We start from the raw sequence: 17,204 nt of genomic DNA on the forward strand, positions 1-17,204 counted from the left end.
TGTTTTTATTATTAAGGGCGAAAATTAAAAAAAAAGGTCCTTTTTCAAAAAATAAAACATAAAGTATCACTTATTTCTCATATAAAAAATACGGTGGTTATAGAGTTGCTATGTAAAAATAAATTAATTCAACTTAATTAAAAATTTATAAATAAATCTTAATTTAATTAAAATTGTTTTAATTAATTTTAATATGATCAAATTTATTATAAAATTATTATAACAGTGATTAATTAGTTGTTATAATATTAAAATCGCTATTAATTAATTGTTATAATGTTGTAGTAGTTGGTTAGCCATTATAGAATTTTTATAATGAATTTGATTGGTTATTTTAAAAAGATTTTAATCAAGTTGGATTATTTTTTATTTTTAAATATTATTGGTAAATTTAGCGTGCCGTTTTACAATTGTTGATTGCTCTATAAAATTTGGCTTGTTTAATGACCGACCGCCCACTACTGAACAAGTGTTGCAAATATTTAAAATCAAGGTTGTCCTGAAAATCTCACAAATATCTAATCGATCGAAGCGAAAAGCGGCGAGAAAGAAAGAGAAGCCGGGCATGGCGACCGCGACGGTGAAGGAGATCGGCGTGGTGGGAAGCGGCCAGATGGGGTCGGGGATAGCGCAGGTGGCGGCTCTCGCAGGCTTCGACGCCTGGCTCCACGACTCCGACCCCGTTGCCCTCCAGCGGGCGGAGAAAGCCATCGCCGCCTCCGTCCGGCACCTCGTCTCCAAGGGTCAGCTCTCCCAGGTGATCGCCTTGATTTTTTTTTTTTTTGAAATAAAAGAATCTTTGTGACCAGAATTTGGAGTGAGGATTGAGCTTCTCTCAAATTTCATGAGGGATAGAAATGGAAAAATTGTCATATTCATGCGGAGATGAAACAAACAAACAAACATGGAATCTCAACAAATATATGAAGCAAAAAAACTATAAAAGCATCAAAATGTAGGTGAAAAATAAGAAATCAACGGTCCAATGAGGGATGTGAGAGGAATTTAGAAAGTTTTACAAACTTGTCAACTAGTCAAAATAGATTGAAAGAGAATGATCTCATCAAATATTCTCTCTGATGTAAAAGCCTCCAAGTATTTTTACCAGAAGATTATACGGCAGTAGCGGCAGCTAACATGGCACTCTCTGTGGATGTGGCATTTAAAATTTACAGAAGGGGTACACATGACTGGTGGTGTCGAAAAAAAGATAGCACCAAAACCAAGTAGAGGGGCGTGTGGATCAACCAAAATGGTGAAGGTATAACCATCAGTATCTAGTTTCAGATCAACTTTAACCAAGCAAAGTTGAGGGTTTTAGATTAACCTTGACTTAGCAAATTAGTGGAAGTAATGGATAGTTTTACTGTTTTCTTATAGTTTAAATGGTTTTGCTTTGTTACTTTCTTATTGTCTCAGTGATTGTGTTGGCGGCAATGGCATGCATAGTTAAACTTAGTAATTTGCATGATGTTTGGGTACAAGTGCAAAAACAACATATAGAATCTGGTCATGCAACAATGATTGAAAACACAAGATCATTTTTATCCTCCAAATTTCTATTTTCTTCTTTAAATCTGAAGATCATATTCTTTCTTTTCTTAATGAGAAACTACTGCTCACCATAGGTTGAAAAAGGAAATCTATAGGAGCCAAGAGGCTGACCAGATCTACAGGTGAGGATGGGGTCATATGTCATATCAACTTAGTATCAAAGTCAAGGATGACGGATTTAACAAGGAAAATATTGGAATCCTTCATGAAATGGCATAATGGTAGTAGGCCACATAATTGCCAACAACTCGATGAATTATCCCAACAGTTTGAGTCGTTAACCTAGGAAGCTTAAGACTTAAAGGATCTCGCAATTGAAGGGGATCCAAGGTGAAGGAAACAATTCTTTCGATCATGGAAACTGGCCAACAAAGACTCAGGTGGCCTACACTCTTGTTGGCATGGCACAACAGCTAGGCTCTCCTAGCTAGAGTTTCCTAATTATGGAGGTGTGGAGGATCCCATCTATTGGATTAGCCTATACAAATAGTATTTTCGCAACAAACACTTCATGAGAAGGTGCACATTATGTTATTCCACCTAATTGATGAATTGATGCCTAACATGAGTTACTAAAACTTGTTGTGGAGCATCCTGAACTCTTATCGCTACAGTTCAAGGACCAATGGCACATACGCTTGGAACCACTAGCCTAGAGTAGCGAGATGGGGGAGTGATCCAAGTTGTGTTAAAGGAGGCAGTGCTTAAAGAGACTTTGAAAGACTTTTTCCTCGAGCAGGTCCCCTAGTAATAGAACAAGGGGTCGACATCCTTGTGAGTTGCATTTATCCTTTTCTGCAGGTGGAGCTTAAAGGACACTGACTTGGGAGCCTCATTGAAGAATGAATTTGATCCCGCTATTCCAGGCTCTGTCACTATACTCGTAAGTCACCCAAATCACAAAGAGGTAACCACACGATAGTCATCCTTAGGCATGCAACCTCTTGTCTGTCACCATCAAATGCCTAAATTGCATGGACATGGGGAAGTGGCAAGCAAAAAATTATGCTTCAAATTCGGTTGGAAGGCATGGATGAGGAGGATCCCATGTCTGAGCCATTTAGGATCTGTTTGCTTGCAGAAAAATAACTTGTTTGTAGAAATTAATTTTTAGGATTGTTTTTGAAGAAAAATAGATTATTTTCTGTTGTTTGGATTTGTTACTAAAATAAGTTGGTGTGAATATAGAAAAAATTCTTATCAAGATCAGGTTGATAAGGCAGCTTGGCGCAACTAGGCTCTCCCAAGCCAAACTGTGAGTCACAACATTATGGAGTTCATTGGCTCTGGAAGTATTTGAATCTTCCAACGGACTGCTTCCTCTCCAAAATCAATCTTATGAGATCATGCTATCAAAAGGAATGGACCTTATCACTGTCTGGCCATACTACTATCAGTTCTGCTACCCCTAGCACATTCTTCCAGCCCGCTGCTTTTACCTAAGGAAAGCCTTTTCCCAAGCACAATCATTGTTCATCTTTATAATTTTATTTATCTTTTATGCTTTGATTTTCTTTATGTGTGTGTTTCCTTAAGATGAAAGATGGTGGGTTCATGAAAAAAGAATAATCCCTTTGCTGAATCATTATTTAACTGGTGTGCTTAATCCTTGTATATATAATTTGCAGTTGACTGCAATGAGCTTTTAGTGTCACCAGGGAGGGATCCTAACCTGGCTGTATTGAGATAACAGAAAATACCTTTTCTATTTGTTCATTTTTATATGCCAAGTAGACACGATAAACAAGAAGCGTGAAAGGATTATTGAAGTTTCTGACTATTTTCTTTCAAATGGAAGAACATGATTGATAAGTTCAAACTTCAAATTCACTTTTGAATTAACTGGCAGAATGTGGAAAAAATTGTTTTGTTACTCTTCTTTTTCCTATGTTTTCTCCCCATTTATACAATTATTATATCATCGCTTCACAGCTTGCAGGTACTGACTTGTTGAACCACTTGAGATACACATCAAGTTTGGAAGATCTTAAAAGTGCAGATGTCATAATTGAAGCCATTGTGGAATCTGAAGTCATAAAGAAGAAGTTATTTTCAGAACTTGACAGGATTGCAAAAGTTTCTGCAATTTTGGCATCTAATACTAGTTCCATATCCATTACTCGCCTTGCTTCTTCAACTAGCCGGCCAGCACAGGTTCTAGCTATCATTTTCCTTCTTTGGTGACAAATAGGCTGATACTTGACTCTTGATTTATTCAGGAAATGCTTTAAATATTTTTTCCATCTAATTATGTGATCCTTTTAGAAGTATTTGTATGTCACTAAACATCAAAACATTTGCATAGAAGTTATTCTAATCACAATTTTTCTGAACCATCTTACCTGTATCATATATCATAATGCTTTCTGAGAAGTATTACAAGAACTAGTACCAAAACGGTCAGTCTTCTACATTGATAGTGGCAATTTGCTAATATATCAAAGAACTTCCTCATCAATGTGCATTGCTACTGTTATGGAGACTATTATCTTCCATGGGATTGAGGTAGTTATCAATGATCTGAATCTAGATTATATGATTTGCTCGTCGATCAAGCCAAAATTGTCTCTTGTTGACTTTAACTGATGACTACATGGTTTTGCATTTACCAACTCAATGTGATCACTTGAATCAATGTTTTCTGGTTTTGTTCCATACTCCATGGATCCATTAAAATTTAGATCAAATTTGAACAAAATTTGTCAATATATTCAAGTGCATATTATTTTTTTCTTTGTAGGTATTCCTACTAATAAACACAGTAGGAGACAACTAAAATGAATATCCTTCATCATAAGCGGGTTTTCATGAGAAGTGTTTTAGGTCCATCCAACTCTTTTATAGTAGATAAGCCTCTTAAAATCTTTTACACAATAACACTTCCTAGGTTTATTTGGCCAAGGTAACAAGATAGTTCTTTGGGTGAAGAAGATTTCTACATTGTTCCCACAGAGCAGATGAGTGAGCATGGATATACATTTGTTCCTGTAGAATCACCTTTATGGATTTCATAACGAATTCATACTTATTTGATGATTTTGGAAGAGTTACGAGTGTTGGGAAAGAAGAGGTATAAATGACTAGAACTCAAGAGGTCATTTTACCCCAAATTGTGTTTTGGAATGCAATGAACCTGAGCCCAATGGTTAAACTTGCTTCCAGAATCGCTCAATTAGTTTAATGTTTTTCCTCAATAGTTTGTGCTAGACTTTGGTAAACTTCCTTCCAACTTCAGATGTTCCAACCATGCCATGTTCTTTCTTTGAAAAAATTTTGATCTTTTGCTAGAGCTACTCATATACAGAAGAATCTTGCGAGACCATAGTGTGTATTCCATATGTCTATCCTCACCTGCTAATTTTCCTGATTCTGGCCATCTTATCCATCATATTGACAAGAGCCATGATGACCAAGCTTTATGCCATTCCGATCGCAGGTGATAGGTATGCACTTCATGAATCCCCCTCGCATTATGAAACTGATCGAGATTGTGAGGGGAGCTGACACTTCAAATGAGGTCTTCATAATAATAAAAAACTTGGCAGAAAGGTTCGATGCATGAATCAATCAATTGTCTTGATTTTAAATATAGTTTTATTGCTTAAGTCGTAAGCATGCTTCATTCTATCGTTTGACAGGTTCGGGAAGACTGTAATATGCTCCCAAGATTTCCCCGGCTTTATCGTGAATAGGATCTTGTTGCCGATGATCAATGAAGCCTTTTTTGCTCTCTACACTGGTGTGGCTACAAAAGAAGACATCGATACTGGAATGAAACTGGGCACGAACCATCCATTGGGTCCATTACAGCTTGCGGACTTTATCGGTTTGGATATATGTCTTTCCATTCTTAAAGTGCTTCACGAAGGGCTCGGAGACAGCAAATACATCCCCTGCCCACTCCTTGTTCAGTATGTTGATGCCGGTCGACTAGGGAGAAAGAGAGGGATTGGTGTCTACAACTACCAGAATAAGAGTCCAGGTAAACCATTATCCTCGCTGTAAGTCTCAACGAAAAGACTCTCGCTGAATGATATAAGGTGAAATAGAATAAAATTATGAACTTCATACTTTTTAACTATGAAATGTGTCATGGTACATTCATCAAGCCTTTCAAACTCAACTTGCATTATGAAGAGTAATTGACTGAATAAGTTGGGCTCTCAAGTACTTGTCATCTTTTGCTTGATTCAATTTGGAAGCAATCGATTTTGGCCTTCATGTTTGAGATGTCCTGAAAGCAATGTTATAGTACAACAATAACGATAATTAATTCTTTATCTAAGTGAGGTAGGATATATATACCTCCCTCAATGAGCTCGATTTTTTATTATATTTTTATTTATTATTTAAATAAATTTTATTTTATTTTATTATTTATCATATTTTGTTTAATTATTTAATATTTATATTATTATTTTATATCATTTAATTAAGATATTTATTGATTGTTTAAGTATATATTTATATTATTTAAAATATATCTTTTAGAATTTGTTTTCAATAGGTACAATTCTATCACTTATATTTTTATTTTTTATCGTATTCATTTTGAAATATTCATCTTTTATAATATAGGATTAGTAGTGAAGGCTCAATTTTATCATTTTAAAAAAAATAAAAATCCATTTGTTTTAGAACAAGGTGGATATCGTTTAATTCCCAAACGTAAATGAGAGATACAGTGTAAAAGAGACGTTGGTCGCCTGCAGAGACCTTGCTAGATTTCCGGTTCGGGTTTTGGTTTGTACAGGATATTCAACCAAAGAACCCAGGTAGACTCCAGACCGCGTCGCGAACCCGGCTCATGTCGCGGCGCTTGAGCGTCCGGCCCAACCCCTCGAGCACCGACGCGGCCCCCACTCCGCCGCTTCTCCCGCCAGGTACTCGTGCGGCGGCACCCACCCACCGGCCTCCTCCTTCGCCGCCTCCGGAACCGGCGATCGATCGCCCTGCTCTCTACGAGTCCTCCTCCGCCCATAGCACCTCGTCCTCGGCGAGGTCGAGGAGGTCGGCGGCCGCGCGTGCAGCGCGGAGGCGGCCGTCGGCGGCGTGCCAGCGAGGCTTAACCATCAGCACGCAGCTCCTCGTTATAGAGCACGCTGGCTTTCACGGTGAAGTCGACTTATCGTCAAGATATAAGCTTGCGAAGGGAGGCGCGAGCCACGTAGCATGGCACAGGTCGTCTCCATCCGGCGGCCAGTGGCGGATCGACAACCGCTTGGTTCCTGTCCTTTTGTGAACCCAGCAACTACGAGGCACGTCTGCATACAATAATGGCGGCATTAATGGAGGTCGCTAAGGATACTGGCTAGCTACTGCGCTTCTTCTTCTTCTTTTGTTTATCACAGTCACATCCTCTCCTACTGCACATTCTAAGCCAAGAACACTAGTACTTTAACAAGTACAGAAACACCTGTGTGAAGCAATGCTTAGGTTTAAGAGGTCCCTTCCGCAATGGGATGGGGAAAAGGCTATGAATAAAATGGGTCTGAAATTCAATATCTCTGTTAGTATGAATCCTGCCAAGAAACTTAAGGCGGTTTGATTCTTCAGTTTGAATAAGGTGCTTCGGAAAGAAATAGATAAAAGTCCTTATGAGTTGTAGAAATGAAGATAATCATCCTATAAATACTTGCAAGTATGAGGATGTCTGATCAAAGTTTTGGTGTCTGATCCGAAAACGATCAAATAGAATTAAAAACTATTGATTGTATATTTATTGGATATGTACATAACAACAATAGTTATATGTTCCTTGTGTATGAATCTCAAATACCGAAGATACATAAAAACTTGATTACTGAATCGAGAAATGATTCATTCTTCGAACTTGTGTTTCCGTATAAAACTTTAGAGGATGGTAGCTCCTCAAAACGGACATATAAAATACAAGAGAAAAAGAAAATGATGAACCAATTAAAGTTAGCTCAGAGGAACTAAAAGAGCTCGGGTGAAAAATTCTTCCGAATGATTTGATTACTTTTATGTTGGAAAGTGAGTCCAAAAGTTACTCAGAAATAGTAAATTGTTCTTAGATATCTCATTAGAAAGAGGTAATTGCATCTGAGATTGACTTTATTTTATAAAATCACACTTGCGAACTTGTGGATCTTCCTCAAGGAAGTAGACCACTAGAGTACAAGTAGATTTTCAAGAAAAAGATGAAATCAAATAATATAATTAATAAGTACAAGACCAGATTGATAATTAAAGGTCACTAATAACCAGAATGTCTTGATTACTTTGATACATATTCTTCGGTATGTAGAATAACTTCCATTAGAGTTAGAACCGTCAAACGGGCCAATCTACGGCGGAGCGGATCAACCTATAGCGGGCCCATCATTTGGCAAGGCGGGACAGGCCGACCCACCAATTGGGCGGGTTGCGAAATCTCCAATCCAACCCAACTCAAGGCGGATTGCGGGTTAGGCGGGCTAACCCGTGGGCCTGTTAAAAAATAAAAAAATATTAAAAATTTTAAATTTTAATTATAATTTAAATTGATTAAGTTAAAATTTTTAAGTTTGAATTATAATTTTTAAGTTTAAATTGTAATTTAAATGGATCAAACCCACTAATTTATTGAGTTTCCTATTTTAATTTTAAAATTTAAAATAAATAAATAAATTTTCTCAACCCGCGGGCCAACCCACGCGGGTCGTGGGCCTAGGCGGGCTAACCCATCTGAACTCATCTTAAAATGGGTTGATAAAATTTCAACTCAATCTGCCAAAATTACTTGGCGGGGCGGGCTAACTCGGCGGGCTTAACCTAAATTTACGGCTATAATTAGAGTGTTATTGGCAATTGTTGCTCTATGAAATTTAAAAATATATTAGATGGATGTAAAGACAGTCTTTCTAAACGGAGATTTAAAAGAGGAAATCTACATGGAGCAACCTGAAAGGTTTTCTATGCCAGGATAAAAAAAAAGTTTGTAGATTGGTGAAGTCATAATATGGCTTAAAACAAGTACCAAAGTAGTGACATGAGAAATTTAATAATGTCATGAAGGAAAGTAGATTTAAGATCAATGAATGTGATAAATGTGTCTACATGAAAGCCACAGAGAATGACTATGTCATCTTATGTCTATATATAGATGATATACTTATCATTGGTAATGATAAGATAATCAAATCCACTAAAGATAAGTTGAACTCAATATTTGACATGAAAGATATGGGCTTAGAACATCAGAAAGACTTATTTTGAGTTAGTCCTATTATGTGAATAAGATTCTTAATAAATTCACCAAGGGTGATACTGTATTGTCACAAACTCTGATAGATAAGAATCAACATCTATCAAAAAATCAAGGAGAGAGTATCTCTCAAATAAATTACTCCAGAGTGATTGGAAGTCTGATGTACCTGATCAGTTGTATACAACTAGACTTAGCTTACATAGTAAGTAAACTGAGTAGATATATGAGTAATCTCGACGTTGAGCATTAGAAAAGGATAAAAATAGTACTTAGGTACTTACTCATGTATATAGACTGCACTATATGAGATATTTTACATGATTGAAGGATATAACGATGCGAGTTGGATATCTGACATAAAGGACTCTAAGTCTACGAGTGAATATGTATTCACTTTGGGTGGTATAGCTATTTCGTAGAAATCTTCTAAGCAAACTGTAATGACCAGATCCAAGATGAAATCTGAGTTTGTAGCTCTTGACAAATATGGTGAAGAGGTTGAATGACTACAATAATTCTTATAAGATGTTCTTATATGGTCAAAACGTGTGTCGATAATCTGCATATATTGCGATAGTCAATCGGTATAATGGTAAGTCACAGAGCCATCGTATAATAGTAAGTCTAAACACATACATGATAGACACAATACCATTAGACAATTATTCTCAACGAGAGTTATTACTGTTTACTATGTGAAGTCAAAGGATAACCTAGTAGATCCGCTAACTAAAGGATTAAATAGAGAGTTAGTTACAACCTCATCGCTAGGGATGAGCTTGATGTTGATGAGGAATGTTGGTGTAAAGGAAACCCAAACTATGCAAACTGAAATCCCAAGAACTAAGTTTAAAGAGACAACCTAACTACCCTGACTAAGTAGCTCACCATGGGAGGGAATAATGTCACGCCCCGGGAGACGGCTGTTCGAGAAATTTCGGCAGCATCTCCCCTGTAACAATTCACATTCCCTGAATTCAAACATAATAAGGCCCACACGGCCACAATCCACATATATATACAAACTGTAAACCGAGATAATAAGGTCCACAATCGACAACTACAAACATGCACCTCTAAACCAATCGCATATACGAAAATTCACAGGAAATAAAACAGTTTCTGACACCATACGATAATAAACGATTCCTGACACAATAGACTCCGAAAAACGTAAGCAAAATGAATTAAGCAAAATTTCAACTCGACGCGGGACTAGCAGCACGGCTCTCCAGACAGACCTCAACCTGCAAAGATAAAATCAACGGGGTGAGTTCAATGAACTCAGCGGGTATCTAACAGATATGTACAATAAGCTGATCTAGCAGTAATAATCATACCGGTACAGTAATAAATACAGAACTGAACTGCTGAAGGAAATAAATTGTACATACCAGAATCATATATAATAACACAATGGTATAAATCCTGCAACAGAGGTAAGATCAAAAGCCCAAATGCATAAGGTATCCTGTAGGTGCATGTCAAACCTATGCAGTAAATAAATGCAATCCTGTAGCGACGGGCTCAGACTATAAAGGAGCCGATGATCGCTAATATAAAATCCTGGTGCGACGGGCTCAGACTATAAAGGAGCCGATGATCGCTAGTATGTAAATCCTGGAGCGATGGGCTCAACTATAAAGGAGCCGATAATCGCTAGTATGCAGATCCTGGAGCGACGGGCTCAGACTATAAAGGAGCCGATGATCGCTAGTATGCAAACAGGTAGAGATGATGCATGATACTAATACGTGTAAAACCATCAAACTATGCTAATAAAGAACAATATCTCAAAACAAAACAATTACTACCTATCTATCATAAGGCAAGTATCAGGAAGGAATATAATCCTAAACCAGTAGCAGATAAAGATGACAACAACCTATACTAATTGGTAACATAACATGGCAGGTATAAAGCATACTAAATTACTACTACTAGTCAGAGCAAAACTATACACATCTAATGACATATCTAAATAGATGAGTCGAGATACCCGCCTTCCGAAAGTGGTCCGTAACAGCAAAGAGACCTCCGTCCGAAAGTCCGATTTAATGTCCTGAAATCAGAATAAATATCATTGTGTAAAAGAAAGCCCTCCTGCTCAACTTCATGATCCAAAAATTACAATCAAGTAAGAAAACATTTCTAGTGTCTTCAATTGCCATCATGTCGGCAAGGCAATATTGGTTCAAAGGCCCTACAAGAAAAAGCGTTCTCAGTACAATGGCTCCATCTTCAATTAAAAGCAAAAGTTACGTTTGCCTCTACATTTGTTTTTTTTTAATCCTATTATTTCCATCTTCTGAAATTTATTGAATTCCATTGTTAATTTCCTATTGATGACTATATTTCTTGATCTGAATTATCAAACTTTGCATTTATACCAAGAAAAAGTGATTCGAGCGTATTTAACAGGTGCGACCTTGACTATCTAATCCAAGTCACCCAAGTCTCAAATTGTAGTTCAAAACCATGCTAATACAACCAAAGTATTCCAGAATCCAAATTACGCAACCACGCGTTCGGCGTCAAAAGACAATCAAAATAGATTTGGGGAGGACAAGTTGCACGAGCAGGATAAAGGAAAAGGTGAATCATGACGATCAATCATCAACGTCCAAAGCAACGGAAGGGATGCGGAACAAGGGACGGAGAGGAGATAGGTCAAGGGCAGAAACGAGGAGCTGGAAAAGAAGGCGAGGAGAGTCGAGGTACTCACCAAGGCGAAGGAGGTGTACACAATGGCTGTATGCAGATGAGGAGCCGTCGGTGTCGTGCCCTATAGCGGTCTCCGTGGAGATTGGGGCAAGAAGGAGGAGGGCGGCTAGCGGCGTGTAGAGGCGATCGCGAGGGTCCTCTCCTCGCAGCGATGGGGGCTGTGGCCGTCGGGAACCGGCAGTAGGGCTTAGGCGTCGGCGGCTCTTTTGCACGCGGCGGACAGCGGTGGAGAAGAGATGCGGCGCAAGGAAAAAAAACAACGGGGGTGGGAAACTACGATTTCCCCTTTTAAGGAGGAGCTACAGTAACCGAACTAGGTTTAATCAAATCGGCAAAATTAGACTAGTTAAACCAGTTTAAAACCTAGGGTTTATTATGGTGATTAAACCGGTTACGATAACAAACCGATTTAATCTTTGATTCATTTGGTTCCCTAACCAAACAACCTCCGATTTGACCCAAATCAGTTTTGTTTGATTCGTCTTCGTGAGACAAATCTTCTCATTACAGCGTTCTAACCAAAATTTCCTCCATAATGAACCAAACCAAGTTGGTTCGATTTGGCTCAGTACTGAACACATTTTATTTTATATTATTATTATTATTATTATTATTATTATTATCTTTCCCACGTATATTACAGATCCAGTAGACTAATGTGGAATATTCTTAAGAGATCACCTATGTGAGAAAGAAGTGGGATCACTTCGAAAAGAATTAGAGACATTAGAACTTCTTACAGAACCAGGCGTGTTCATGATCATGAACGAACACACCCATAAGAATTGAGTTGTATCAAAGAGAGTCTTGGGTGATATATGTCAATGTTTATACAAACGGCAGAACAGTTCAATGGCGTCATGTATATATTGTCAGCCACTAAACAAACACGTCTTCACAAGCAAAGGCTCAAAGGATAAAACATACCTATTCTATACTAGACTCAACTACTGAATGCTATCACATATTCTGTTTCCATTCATGATAGAGATTGTTGAAATATTGAATGGAAACAATAAGAGGTGGATAAAGAAGATTCCGTTGTGCATGAATTTTTTCAGTTTCATATTTTTGGAGTCTCATTACCTTAATGTTGGTTTATATTGAATCACAAGCATGTATATTGTGAACAAATGCATGAGGAGAGAGTCTCTCTCACGTGTGGGTACAAATTCAGGGCTCGGATTGCACTGAACTAAGTTGACTTGTATGCGAGCACGACCTACACGCGGGCCGATCAAAGTAAAATTTGCCCAAGAGAATGAATCAATATTTTTCTACATGAATACATTTTGTTACATGCTCAATTGCATAATGGATGCAATAGATGCATCAATTGATTTTAATGGCATATCCATAATCTCTCGGGCAAAACAACTGACTACAGTTGGCATTTTTTATCTGGGTGAATAAAGGCAGTAAATGACTATTAACCGATCATTTAACGTTGCCTAAAGTTAGAGCTCCTATAAAAGAGGAGACCATGATCTTGAGCTAGTGTATGCAAGTAAAATAATCTCCATCCGCCTTCATTCCCTCACTGTTTTCTCTCTTCATGCATCCGCTCAACAAATCCATCCGTGATAGCACTCGAGTATGATTCAGTTCAGCGCGACCACCAGTGCTTGGTAGGAATTACAGTTTATCGTTATATCCTAGAAAACAGACGACCCAAAACAATCTCGAAGCGTCGTCAGAGGTGGAGCGAATATGTTTTAAGAAACTGTATTAAATGCAAACATTGGTTCTCTTTTTTTGAACACTTGAAAACTCACTCGGACTCGGAAAGAAGCAATCTCAAGTACTCAGCCAATTCAGCTCAGACTCGGTAGCTTGACCAAGTTAGCTCGGACTCGACAACTTGGCTAAGTCAGCTTGGACTCAGAGGACTCGAACTTGAGAACTAGGACTCAGCTATATAAGATATCTCAGTCTTCTATGCAACGCAACAACCTTCCAAGCAGCTCATTCTTCTTGCTTGACGACCTAAGATTATCAATTCATATCGTCTTGACAATAAGTCGCAATTGAAATACTATAATTTTCAATTCAGTACATTCCTATAATATCTCCGACAACAAGATTGTCTAACATATATCTCTTCTAATTATCTTCTTATAAATCTCATCCCAAGTTTTCTACTTCTTGAACCCTAGAAACATTTCTCTTCTCTTTCGCTGTTGAGCTTTGAAATGCCTTTAGTAAGGTAAAAGGTCATAATATGATAAACTTTAAGTTAGGTCGATCAAATTCAAACAAAGCAGGACTTAAGCACCACCATATACAATACTTTTAATTAGCACCCCCTTAATCTAAATGATCTATCAGTGCAAATGAGAATAGATCTAATTAATCCAAATGATTAGGAAGTGACATAGTGTAGTATCACAAACCATGATATTAGAAGAAATATAAAAGAAAATTAAGAAAAGACTATCTTACTTAAAAAGAAGATTAAATCAATAATGACTACGATGGAAGATTAAATCAATAATGACTACGATGGAGCCATGGGGAGCACATCAACAAGGAGGCGATGAAATTTCCGTAATAAACAATAGTGCTCATGCTAGTTAACTACTATCTCTTTGGTGAGCAATTAGATATACCTTCAATCACTTTCAATAACTTCGTAAATAAAGAATTATTTGTGGGTTAATCCAAGTCGATTCTAATGTATGACGACCTTTTAAATATTTTTCTTTTCTCCATGAAGTTTAAGATGAAGTTGCGGTCTTAATGGACTACTTCATGCTAATTTGCCAAAGATTAGAATGGATAATTCCTTTACATGCTTGATTCTTATCTCTTTCCTTTACACATAGAAAATTTAGGATGAGATGTAGAAAATAAATCCAAGGATAATAATTGTCTAAAATGGTAGTGAAATTGGCACACCATGACAAAATTTGATGTAGATACATTCAACTAATCTCTTGAGAGAATCTAATTTTTGACACGTGGACATGATAATGTTAATTTTGCTTCTAGTGCAATAAAAGATGGAATTTGTCACCCTAATTACTCTAGACGATCGGTTCCCTGACCATCTATAAGAAGATAATTTCGCTTCTAGAGAGGAAGTGAAAGAGGAGATAGAAAGTTAGAGAGATTGATAATTAAGAGTTTTTAGGGAGAGATTTGAGATGTATAATACTAAATATTTTCTTTTTTAAAAAATTATATTAATTAATTACTAAATAAATATATAATTTTTAAGAAGAAATAAAAAAAGTGACACTTAGTTTTTTAATCATTACAAGTAAGACACCTTTTAATATATATGTATTTTAAAATAACATTTTTTTAGAATAATATATAAACCTACGAGAAGGATTTATTCTTTGATCTACATGATGATTAAATCGCCATGATTGTGGTGGAGATTTGGATTATAAAAAAAAGGTATATATATGATGATTAAATCTACAGTAAAAACCATATCATTAACCAGTTTTTCATTTCATCACATTTAATCTTATTTCATTTCATGGCCAGAAAACACACAAACATATTATTTATTCATAATTATTTCTAGGCCTTATTTATTATTATAATTATTCTTAATTATTATTGTAACTATGGCTAATACGGTCTTTGGCCGACGATGTTGCCGCGGGGATTATAGTTGCAGACGATGAAGATAGCGCCGCTGTTGCACCGGACGCGCCCGCAGCCGATCGCCGTCGACGACCGCCACACCACCTGAGTGTAGTGGCCGCACACCTGGCCGGCGGCGCAGCTGTTGCTGGCGTAGTCATAGTACTGCCGCTCCGCCACCCAGGCACCCACGGCGTCCGCCGCCGTGAAGTCGCGGCCGGACCCCCAGAAGATGTTCTCGCCGTAGGGCCCGCCCGAGTGCACCAGCTGGCAGTCCCTGGCACGCTGGTTCGCGTAGTTCTGCGCGTACGCCGCCACCGTGCTGTCCCACGACACCGGCGCCAGATTCGCGCCGACGTTCGAGCGAGCCGCGTTGTGGGCGTTCACGTAGTCCTGAGGCGAGTTCTGCGCCACGACAGCCGGCGCAGCTGCCAGAGCCACCGCGGCGGCGCACACCAACGCCAGCAGGAATGATGACCTCCAAGGGCGGAGCCACCTTTAGCTATACCCGGGCTGTAGCCCGGGGGTTGACGGGCGACGAGAACAAAAAACCCTTAGATTCCGGAAGGAGAGAAAAAAAATTTAAGAGCTAGCCCAAGTATACCGTCGGCGTAGCTTAAAAAATCGAATCAGCCCGGGTAAATCACCCGGGCTGGCTCCGCCATTGATGACCTCATCTCTAATCAAGTACTTGATGAGAGAGCTCGCTTATGCTTCTGCTTCTGCTTCGTGGTGTTATTTATAGATCTCTGATGCCCTTAAAAAACTAAAGAAAAGTATGAATTGAATAGTTTATTTATTTAATATCAATTTATTTGTGTTTTTTTTTTCATGTCAAATAATCAAGCGAACTAACAGTCCTTTCCTCTTTCAATATCAAATCCATTGCCATGGGAAAATTGACGTGCTATCATAGCAATATTATTCTAATTAAAGATTAAAATTTCAGTATGACTTAAACCTTTAACACTAAGTCAAGTCATCGCCCCGCAAATTCCTCTTCTCTTCTCTGTTTTTCCCTCTCTTTTTCTTCCTCGATCTTTTTCTTTTTCTTTTTCTTTCTCTTCTCTTTTTAGTAAACCTAAATTTGAAAACTAAGTGGATAAGAATTATTGTCCATGAAAATTCCACAACTACAAGGAAAATCAGGGAACATATTCTTTAGATTTTTTTTCTTATTTATGTCAAATATAATGTTGTTAATGTCAAAGTAACTCTTGGCCACGGAATTAATATAATTGTGAAACCCAATTCATGAAAGGTGAGTTTGATTAGTTTAAGATAGACAAATGTTGGAGGATTTGACACGTGTAGTTTGAAGCAGTCTTAGGGGGCTTAACGCCTTAATCCTATGGATTTGGCTGGTGATGACATAACAAAATGATTAATTTATTGTTATGTTAAAGATTTATATGTGTTAAGCAAATCTTATGTTAGAATGCATTGTAAGTACGTGACATGATTTATTAGGACTCGTGCGAGCTAAAGGGATGAATAATTTCTAATTGCTTCGTCTTGATTTCGTACCTGTTGTTTGAATGTACAATAGAAACTTGAAACAAACTCAATGCCAAGAACATAAGACCACATGCTAACAAGGTCAGTTTTACTTGGTTCACCGCCTCCCAAGGTGACTACGTCCAAAGTTTACTCTTAACGATCACCGCCACTATTCTTCTCTTTTTCATATACTTTCTGAAGGCGAATAAACCTCTTACACTATGTTTTCACAATAATACAACAAGAATATGAAATACAAAAATAAATTACTTTACATGAATCTTACTTTAAGCTCTTTCTTGTTACTTGAAATTATCTCTTGTTGGTTTGGAAATGCACCAATACTTCATCCTCAAACCTCCTAGAATCGATATTAAGTATGGTTAAAGGAACTTGTACTCTAATTTCCTTAATCTCCACATTTGTGAAGCTTCACTCCCACTGGTTTCACCATTCTCAATGAACCGAGCATTTCCAGTTTCAACAATTCTTGTAGTATGGGTAGGACAGTAAAATCTATACCCTTTAGATTTTTCTGGATAACCAATGAAATATCCACTGATTGTTCTTGCATCCAGTTTCTTTTCTTGTGGATTATAAATTCTTATTTCTG

The 17,204-nt window shown here is 37.6% G+C and overlaps 2 protein-coding genes and 1 long non-coding RNA gene across 3 annotated transcripts; 1 reads left to right on the top strand and 2 right to left on the bottom strand.

The window, feature by feature from the left end:
* Window positions 1-485: 485 nt before the first annotated feature.
* LOC141824562 (uncharacterized) lies at window positions 486-5,696 on the top strand. Its single transcript, XM_074711870.1, has 4 exons — window positions 486-757; window positions 3,487-3,708; window positions 4,991-5,103; window positions 5,193-5,696. Exons 1-4 carry the CDS (start codon window positions 566-568, stop codon window positions 5,557-5,559), a joined length of 894 nt encoding a protein of 297 aa, XP_074567971.1. The 5' UTR covers window positions 486-565; the 3' UTR covers window positions 5,560-5,696.
* A 4,048-nt stretch (window positions 5,697-9,744) lies between these two features.
* On the bottom strand, window positions 9,745-11,721 carry LOC141825581 (uncharacterized). The gene is made up of 3 exons (XR_012601519.1): window positions 11,493-11,721; window positions 10,771-10,829; window positions 9,745-10,014 (listed from the first exon to the last, which is right to left on the bottom strand). It is a non-coding gene; the product is annotated as an uncharacterized LOC141825581 (long non-coding RNA).
* A 3,229-nt stretch (window positions 11,722-14,950) lies between these two features.
* LOC141824311 (pathogenesis-related protein 1-like) lies at window positions 14,951-15,792 on the bottom strand. The gene is made up of 2 exons (XM_074711575.1): window positions 15,764-15,792; window positions 14,951-15,569 (listed from the first exon to the last, which is right to left on the bottom strand). The coding sequence occupies exons 1-2, from the start codon at window positions 15,766-15,768 to the stop codon at window positions 15,077-15,079; spliced, it is 498 nt and encodes a 165-aa protein (XP_074567676.1). The 5' UTR covers window positions 15,769-15,792; the 3' UTR covers window positions 14,951-15,076.
* Between the last annotated feature and the right edge of the window lie 1,412 nt (window positions 15,793-17,204).

Source organism: Curcuma longa, chromosome 3 (genome assembly GCF_044706935.1).
Source record: "Curcuma longa cultivar G26 ecotype Majalengka, Jawa Barat chromosome 3, ITB_CL_G26_1.1, whole genome shotgun sequence".
NCBI lineage: Eukaryota > Viridiplantae > Streptophyta > Magnoliopsida > Zingiberales > Zingiberaceae > Curcuma > Curcuma longa.

Bases quoted from the DNA above. Each gene is read 5' to 3' on its own strand.
- LOC141824562 (XM_074711870.1), top strand. From the start codon at position 566: ATGGCGACCGCGACGGTGAAGGAGATCGGCGTGGTGGGAAGCGGCCAG. The intron at 758-3,486 runs GTGATCGCCTTG...ATCGCTTCACAG, and splicing joins CCAAGGGTCAGCTCTCCCAG to CTTGCAGGTACTGACTTGTT. The intron at 3,709-4,990 runs GTTCTAGCTATC...TTCCGATCGCAG, and splicing joins CAACTAGCCGGCCAGCACAG to GTGATAGGTATGCACTTCAT.